The sequence below is a fragment of the Pterocles gutturalis genome, unplaced genomic scaffold (genome assembly GCF_000699245.1).
Source record: "Pterocles gutturalis isolate BGI_N339 unplaced genomic scaffold, ASM69924v1 scaffold40436, whole genome shotgun sequence".
NCBI classification, from domain to species: Eukaryota; Metazoa; Chordata; class Aves; order Pterocliformes; family Pteroclidae; genus Pterocles; species Pterocles gutturalis.
Window position 1 is genome coordinate 67630 of NW_010104427.1, and position 9169 is coordinate 76798.

At 52.9% G+C, this 9169-nt stretch overlaps 1 protein-coding gene across 1 annotated transcript in view; it reads left to right on the forward strand.

The window, feature by feature from the left end:
• Positions 1 to 9109, forward strand: part of CACNA1H (calcium channel, voltage-dependent, T type, alpha 1H subunit) — a gene marked incomplete at both ends in the record, with an annotated part of 76733 nt that extends 67624 nt beyond the window's left edge. The window contains 3 exons of the mRNA XM_010087057.1: positions 5102 to 5275; positions 8249 to 8427; positions 9023 to 9109. Of these exons, the coding sequence (XP_010085359.1) occupies positions 5102 to 5275; positions 8249 to 8427; positions 9023 to 9109 (440 nt within the window). The remainder of the gene's footprint in view (positions 1 to 5101; positions 5276 to 8248; positions 8428 to 9022) is intronic.
• Positions 9110 to 9169: the final 60 nt, after the last annotated feature.

Sequence of the window (9169 nt, forward strand, 5' to 3'; positions counted from 1 at the left end):
TGTCTGATCATCAGGCAGTCACATCCCGAGTGACACAGAGAGGCAGGAGACAAGACAGCGTGGGAGGAAGGCAGCTTTCCTGGGTCCCGCTGTGGCAGAGATGTCACCGCCACATCTCGAGTCATCTCAGGAGGGCTCCCTGCGGTGGAAGGCTGTTTGAAACACGTTCCCCAGGGCTAAGGCTGTCCTGACCGTTGTTCTGGGGGAGGGCTGAATGTCCACCTCTTGATATTTCCAGTTCATTCAAAGGCTGTGAATTTTAAGTTCAGAAGCATGATAGCCTCATGTCCCTGTCCTTGGCATTTTAGCGCAGGCACCAGGGAGCAATCGCATAAACCCCTGGGGATGCTGGCACTGTCAGCCCTGACACTGCAGCATAGGGTGGCGTAAATTCCCTTCACACGGACACAGAAATACTGCTCAGGTTCTTTCTAATCCCACAGGGGGATTTCCAGAGGAGCCTCAAGCAAATCCCAGTGTGCAGCTCAGGGGGGCACGTCTGGCACTGGTGTCAGCTCGCGCTCTGCTTAGGGCGCGGCTGCTTGGACCCTGGGAATTGTCACAGCCCCTCGGCAAGAAGCTGGAGGTTCCTGGACTGATTCTCCAGACACTGCCTGCTCTCTGATTTCTATCAGTCCTCTAGAAAAATTGGGCAATCAGAAGTCAGGGCAGGGAAGGAGGGCATGAGATAATTGTCTCATCCCATGTCAGCAGCAAATGATTAAGAGTGAATATGAAATTGCTTTGTCACCATGATAGCAAATAAATCTACCGCAAAATCAATGGGGGATTTGAGATTAAATTACATTAAATTAGATTTTTGTAAAATCTATCAGACTCTATTAAGTCAAGTAAAAAGAAATTTAGTTACACGGCTATGGGGAATTCGCTATTTGAATGTAGTTCCTAACAGACATTTCTGCAAGAATACGCACCATAAACAACCAGGTTGCTTTTCTCTTTGGGGGAAGCGAAGGCACATCCTTTCACATGGCTGTGATTGCAAACTGAGTTCATTCTCCTTGGGTTTTCCTCATATTCCCACACCTCCCAAGTACATCAGGAGCCACACAGAGCCTCCTCATAGCCCTAGAGACCTCGCAGTGAGAGGTGATGCTCCTCAGAGAGACTCCAGCGGGAGCAGGGAGCTGGCCACAGATCCCCCTGTGGATGAGATTGCTCGAATGCAGAGGAGGATTTACAAACCATTTCCTTTTCTCTTCTTTCCTGCTCTGGATGAATGGGGCAATTAGGAAATGCCACGGGGCAGACATCTTCAAGCGTTGAGACCTAGCCTTGCTCTGCTACTGATGCTTTTTATCTCCCCAATTTGAAGGAGGCGCTGAGCTGTGAGAGCGTGTCTTTAGCCATCCCAGACTCAGACGCGCTGGAGGGAGCAGAGACTCCCATGATGGAAACCCCGTCCTTCTGCTCTGTTTCCCACCATGTCCTGCCACCTTCCCACAGCACCCCAGGCCACGAGGCTGAGGTGAATGATGCTGCGCCGTTGCTTCTGCGTTGTGGCGTTGTGCTTTGGTGCTGTGCAGCTCACAGTGGTGTCTGAACTGTCCTGAACCTGTCGTTTCACAGCCACAGCAGTCGCTTCCATCCTCTGTCCGTCGTACTGCCTTTGCACGTGCAGGAGCTGGGCAAGAAATGTGTCCCAGCCGACTGCCAGCAGCCTCGAAATACTTTTTTTAGCTAAAAAAACTCTCGCATTTGATATGAGATGTGTGAGCAGTCTGTCTTCAAATGATATATCGAGAGCTGGGGGCAGGCGGAGTCCTTCGTGGATAAACACAGCCCAGTTTGGTTTTCTTACCGGTACCATCAGAACATGTTTGCGATACAGTATTGAGGAAACAAAGGTACAAGTAGATCAACACGTTGGGCTTTCAGCAAGCACTGGAGCTGTGGATTCAGGAGCTGCTCTGAGAAGACCCCCCCAGCAGACCAGAAGGGCTGTAGCCCCCCCTGCTCAGCCCCTCCTGGTTGCACCACGGAGGAGCTCCAGATGTCCTCCGGCGGGCACAGGAACGTGCGAGCCACAGTCAGTGATGACGATGCGCATGCTGCAATGGGGAGCACATCTGCTGTCATCAGAGAGCTTGCAGTGGCCACCCAGAAGTAATCTGCTTTAGACTTGGGCCATTTTCCCCTGTATTAGCTGGCCCCTGTCATGACTATCGAGGCACCTTCTAGTGGCAAGTATCTCACAGCATCTCTGAGCAAATTCTGGGCTCAGATTAAGTTTAAGTGGTTTTCCCTGTGCAAGATGAGTGCTATGAAGGTCTAATCCTCAAGGAAGTCCATAGCTCTGCAGGGGGGCTGTTAGCTTGGACACCTGGGGGCTGCAGAGGCTCAAAGGGACATCACGGGGAAGGCGTCTCGCAGGGACAGGCAAAATTTGGGACTTTGTAAATGCAACTGCAGGGGGTCCTGGGTTTCTGCTGGCAGAGCTGAGAGCTTGTCACCTCTACAGGGACCAACGGCATGACCGTGGATGCCACCAGAGCTGGCCTGTGCAGGGGACCAGAGCTGGCAGGCAGAGGCAGGGAGCTAGCTCCTGCCCGTGTTCTGCCCCTGCCTTCCCCACCACAGGGCTGCGGGAAGGGGCTGTGCTCCCTCGCAGTGCTGGAGACACACACCTTCAGAGAGGACCGGAGGAGCCCTTCCTCTGGGAATTCTGCCCACAGCTTGTTTGCAGGCTCTCGGCTCCAGGCTTCTGAGAAGTTACAGTGTTCCCTCTTCCAGAGCATCCTGCCAGTCACCTTTGCTTATAGAGTGTCTTCTGGCCGCTTAATCACCCAGGAAGGGTCATGTCCTGGGGAGGTATTTGCAGGATTATTCTCAAGCTCCCTCTGCACCAGAGCAAAACCAGAGCTAGGACAGAGTATTCATTCCCAGACACAAGAGGAGTGAGTTGCGCTCATTGACTGAAGATGCTCAGTTGAGCCTCTGAGCTGTCTAGGGTCAATTTATTGCCTTTCTTCTTGGCCTGAGAGGGACCCCACGGCGAGGACATTCCCACCTTGCACATCTCTGTGAGATGCCTGGGATGCTCCCAACCCCTCAGGGTGCCCAGAGGCAGGGTTCACCGTATGCAGTCCCAGCAGCACGGGTCCAGGTTGGGCTTTCATGGGTTTTGAAGGAGCCACGTTGATGTCCAGGGCATGGGATCAGGCTCCCGAGTGCATTGGGTGTTTCCCACCACAGAGGAGGAGCAGCAGTGCCCGTGGCGGTGTCTCCAAACCTTCCTAGCTGCCGAGAGCGAGCAGCTCACCAGGTGTGAGCCAACAAGCCTCCTGCCCATGTTTCATATTTCAGCTACTTACTACAGTGGCTTTGGAGCCATTTGAAATTTGCCCACATCCCTAAGTCAATTGGGTTTCAATAGCTGAAACCTTAAAAAATGGCATTTTTTTCTGTCAAGAGGAGATTTCTCTTCATTTGTCCCAGACAGAGGAGATACAAGATGCTGCACAGACGAACTGAGATTTAATAGACAAATACTCCGATCCTTCTGTTAGACTCCTGAGAAAGCAGAACAAGACCTTTTGTTCTCTGCATGGCACCAGGGTGTTAAGAATTGCCCGCCTGCCTTCAGCTCAGGTGGTGGGGGGATGCCCATGGCTTGTTAGCCGTAATGGCCAGAGGCCAGCTGGCACAGCCGCGCTGCAGATGTATTAATCCATCAGACGAGAGACCTGGGCTGCACCCGGAGGCTGCTGGGCAAGGCAGCCGTCCGCACTGGATGCCAACTACCTGCAAATAACTGCTGCTGATCCCCCCATTTCTCAGCCAAGATCAACAGGGTAAAAGCATTGAGTAATTTGTCTGGGGATGTGTCTCTTTAGGGATCAAAGGAAATAAATTTGTCAGCCAGAAATGTATGGAAAAAAAAAAACAACATTTAACCAGATCCTTGGTGACCTCCAAAGTATCCAGCGAGGGTTCTCAGGCCCAGATTTTGCTAGCAGAGAGGGAAAACAGCCTGGCAGAGCAAAGCAAAATACATTTAATTTAAGACATGCAGCTGGGAAAATGTTTTCAATCAGTCACTGGGAGGCTGACGTTAAAGGAAAACCAGAGTGATTAGTCGTGCTTTAGATAACATGGTAAATTGGGAGGGGAATGTGTCTAGGACCAAAACCTCGGGGCCAGGAGCCAGGTTTCAGGTCCTGTTCCAAGCGCTCCCGTTCCCCCAACATTTGGCCAAGTCATGGCATCACCTCTTGCAGCACCATCAGCACCGCAGAGACATCGTTTGAGTCCCTAAAGCCTCCTAAGACCCTGGGATGATTTGCTGTAAGGTGCCTGAAGTGAGGAGAGCCTCAGAGCAGCGGTGAGAGGTCAGGTTTAAGGTTTGGGACATGCTCTGTCTGGACACTTCCCACCAGACCTGTTTCGCAGCGAGAGCAAACACAGAGAAATCCCTTTTCTACCCCTGAACAGGCTCCACACCCACGTACATGCTGCCACGACGTCTTCTCCTTCCCCTGCCTCCTGCCACGCGGCTGTCTTCTTCTGGGGCCAGCGGTGCCCCAAACGCTCCGTGTTGTAGGATCGAGGCTGCGGGGTTTGCACTGGTGTTAATGTGTGTGTGTAAATGTCTGCCTGTACGTGTGTTTTGGGGAGATAATACATGAATTTCCAGAAACACCTGGTACCCTCGGTCAGTGTGGCCAAGGACTGGCCAGTTTTGCCCATCTGTCCCCAAGCATCACCAAGCAGGGTGGGCTGAAAGCATCGCTGGGAAAATCAGAGGAGATCAGTGTGAGCAATGCTGGCTTTCTCGTGCGTTTAGAGGGTGGGCCCCATTTTCCTGGACTTTACCTTTTCTCTGCAGTGTCCAAGAGTCGGCTTAGTGGTGGGTCGTTGATACCTCGTTTTACTCCAGCTGCAACCTGAGCCCTTTCCTCGCGGCACAGCGTTGGTATCCCATTGCAGTCACCAAGGCTGCAGGCTCTCTGTAAGATGCCAAGAGGAACATCTGCACGAGGTTTTAAACCAAAAAGCAGATGAGGAGTGGCTGTAAATTCCCCACCGTGATGCTGAATGACCCCATCTCCCTGTCTCCTTGCCTTGCAGGGCGCCGCAGCCTCTCTCAGGCCACAGGATTCCCAAAACCTGCTGATGGTCCGCAAGATCTCCGTGTCCCGGATGCACTCCTTGCCCAACGACAGCTACATGTTCCGGCCGGTGATGCCAGCAAAAGCCCCTTTCCCCCTCCACGAGGTGGAGATGGAGACATATCCCTGCAAATCCCAAAGAGGTACGGCTCGCGGAGCTTTCCCGTCCTCCTCCCAGCCAGAACCGTGGGGCAGCAGGTACGCGTGGTGGTCAGATGGGGAGTGGGCAGCCCATGCCGAGGGTGGGCTGAGCCAGGGCTGGCTGGCTTCAATTCGACGCCGTCAGCAGGGCTGCAGTTCCCCACACGCTGCACAATTCCCTATTTTCATCACGTCACTGCGTTTTCTCAGGGGAAAGCTGGCATTTGGGGTGTTTGACTGGGGAGAAGGGGCTCCCAAGGAATGTCAGAGGCGTAGAGGACAGGCTGTTAGCTGAGGAAAGGGTTCGAGCTGCGCAGTTCTGAAATCATCAGCCCTGACATCATGACTGCGGATCAATAAAATCAACGTGAATAAAAGCCGGGGTGGGTATTGCTGCCTAAGAGAGCTCCTTTACAGCTCTGGTTTCAGGCAGTCTCCAGCCTCCGAGCAGTATCTTTAGCAGGGTACATTGAGTTCAGGGATGCAGGGGTGTCTTTGGGAGCATAAAGATTGGAAACCACTCTCCAGTGCCTTGGCCTCATCAGGAATCTCGCGGAGAGACCCTGCAGCGAGGGCACCACGAGCTGCGCAGAGCCTCTGAGCGTACATTCACCCAGCTGCCTCCAGACACATTTCCCCTAAACGCCTTTTTCTCTCTTTTTTTGTGCGAGTTGGTTTGAAGGGGAAATCAATAAGAAGGCAAGTATCTGCCTCCCTGAAAGCAGGCGTGCTTCTCCAGTGGCTCCCAAGAACTTCCCAGCCTGGTTTCCGTGGGTGCAGCCTTGTTTGAAATGCAAGAGCTGCTTGGGCAGATGGGCGGTGGATTTGCAAACCCTGCTGGGGCTGGCAGGATCTGCGCTGGTTTCCTTGCGTGAAGTAACTCTCTATTTGTTCAAACTCTCTGGATACCAGTTAATGTTCTCTGCTCAATATTTATTATTATTTCACCTGCAAATTCTTTGCTGAGCAAAGAAAACAGGGGTTGAGTTTCATGGCTGGACTACTGGGGATGGTTTTCATCCCTGTAGTGGGTGTAAATCAGGATTTATACCAGTATAAACTGCTGGGATGTTGGCCGGGGTGGGTAAAACGGACCAAGTATTTTCTCATGTTTCCCAAATTTTTCTCCAAGAGCACTCAAGCGATGGATATGACAGAGGCTTACTTTTTACCTGCTCTGGTAGATGCATCCACCCAGCATCACCCAGAGCTGTGCTGCTTCTGAGCACCCCAAATTCTGGTTTACTCACAGTCCCATGAGTTATGTGCAAGTGAACTAAGCAAATAGACTCATAGTTATGCTTTCATGGACTATTCAATATCAGCTACGGATGTCTGGTCTTCTCCCGATACTTTGGTGTCTACACAGTGAAAATATTGTGAGATGACCAGGTCTCGTGTTATTTTGGTCTTAGATGCAGTTTTCTGATTTACTAGGAAAGCAAGAGAAAAATGTACGAATCCAGAGATATCCAGTGTTCCTGAGCATGCAGTCTGGTTTTGTTTCCTATACGAGAGCTAGATGGAAAGCTTCCAACCGAAGGAAATTCCCGCTAAGGATGGGGAGGAGAGCACAGGGTTTTGATTTTATGACTGTGTTTGTGGCAGATTTTATGACATAGTTTTTGTGCACCATAAAAAACATTCTGTAAAGCCTGGATTAGCACACGAACGGCACAGACTCGGGCTGAAAGACCGGCTGTAGGAGAGCCCAGAAAGGACTGGGGAGAAGCGGGGTGGCCCGGGGGGTGGGAAGCTCACTGCTCTGCCTTCTGTGGTGTTGTGGAGAAGAGCTCCAAAAGAAAAATGATCAAACACTGACTTTTCTTTCTTCCTAACTACAAATCTCTTTCTGCAATGCAACTGCAATCTGTCTGGATGGCTTTTGTCAGAGGTTCGAGTTCCCGACCTCTGGGTGAGATCTCTTGAAGTGATGGATAGCTGTGTTTTTAACACGGAGCAGCAATGTCGAAACAGACTCTGGGTTTCAAGCTAATGAGGACAATAAATCCTGCAGCCAGAAAAAAAATTTTTAAAAAAAGCAAAACATCTTTCAAACAACGTAGAATTGCAGTGAAGCAGCACCACAGAGAGGCTGGGGAGGAGGGATTGCCTTTAGACTCAGCCAGGGGACTGGGAGCCTTCAGGAAGAGAGATTCCTGCCTGGCCCGTGAGCTGGGGGACTGTCAAAACACTTGGAGCACTCTGCACGCTGCTCATCAGACCACGCTCAGCCAAAGCCTGCTTCATGGACGGGCCATGGTGGTCGTGTCTGGGCTGCGGTGAGTGGGAACCCTGCCCTGTGCGTGCCAGCGCTGTGTCCTCCCGGAGAGGTTGGTGGCAGGCTGCCCGCTGGCCGTGCGAGGCTTTAGGCTGGACCCGTCAGCTCTGGGAGGAGCTGAGCAGTGCTGCTCGTGCCTCCACGTGGCAGAGCAGCGCAAGGTTCCCAGCCTGTCCCAGCCACCAGCATCTCCTGGCAGGCAGCATCCTTTTACAAACCCACCCAGGGCAATGCTGCCGGGAGAGCAGCAACGGCCGGGTTTTGAATGCATCTCCACCTCCTGCCCTTCGTTTGCTGCCACGTGGTCCTGGTGGGCACCACCCTCCCCAATTGGGTGCTGCAGCAGCTGCAAGAGATTCCTGTTACTGGAACAGAAATAGAAGCTGTGAGCGTAAAGTTTGTAACTGTCAATATCTCAGAGCAGGCAGAACCATGCTGAACTGCAAAGGTGACTTCATCTGTAACCCACCTGCCACTGCTGGGGAGGAATGTCGTATTTAAAGGCAGGAGAGAGGACAAGGGACACCTGGTTTTTAATCCTGCACTGCCCAAGGCTTATGCTGAGGTTTGGGATGTCAGCGAGACCAGACAGCCTTTTCCTTTCCCCTCCTGGAGTCTGGGAGCACTGGCTCTGCCCCAAAGCTTCCCAGCCCCACACCAGCGCTGGTGGTGACTGTTCTCCCTCTGTTTCCAGGGTCCATCACCTCCATCCGCTCCCAGCCCGTGGGAACGTGTTCCTCTCTGAGGGTCCCAACGGAGTCCTTCCAGCTGGCCGTCCGCTCTCCGCACCATGACGGCCGCCACCACTGGAAGATCCATCCCCCCCACGTCACGCCTCGATCTCCCTCTCTCAACAAGCTGCTGTGCAGACAGGTGAGAGGCCAGGAGCCTGCCGAGGTAAACTCCCTCATAACCACCTGGATCATTCCCTTCTTTTCCAGTCCCCTCTTGGGTTTTGTTTTTAAAAAGCGGAGCTGAAAGTGGAATTCCCCTTTTTAGAACAAAATGTTTCTGGTGCCATAAATGTGAATATACTCCAACCTCAGCAAGTGGCACGCAGGGGACGCTCTTTTTACCTCCTCTCATCTTGGTGGCTGTACCATTCTATGAAGGAATAGCGAAAGCACAGCGAGAAGGTGCCCAGTCCAGTTTTACCAGTGCTGTGGAAGCCTGCAGCCAGCCCTGCGCCGTCTCACTTTAGACAGGTCGCACAGACTCGGGATTTGGTGCTAGAGCACAACCAAGACTGTGCAGAAAGACCCAGCAGGTCCAAGCCCTGTACACGAAGCCTCTGGGTCTGCTGGGGAGCAAAACTCTTGCAGAGGAGAGTCTGACGGGGGCTGGCACGATGGGGCAGGGATGGGGTGGTGCGGGGGGAGTCAGACCCACCAACCGTTCTGCCACGTGCCGTGTTTCAGCCCCACAGATCCCCAGGCTCTGTCCCCATCTCTCTCTCCTCACCTTCCAGGAGGCCATTCGAACGGACTCCGTGGACGGGCAGACTCCGGACCGCAAGGACAGCCTACAAGCAGAACCCGGAGAGACGCTACCCTCAGCAAAGCAGCCCCAGAGCACCTTCACCCCCAGCCCGCTCCATCCCACGGCTCCCTCCCTC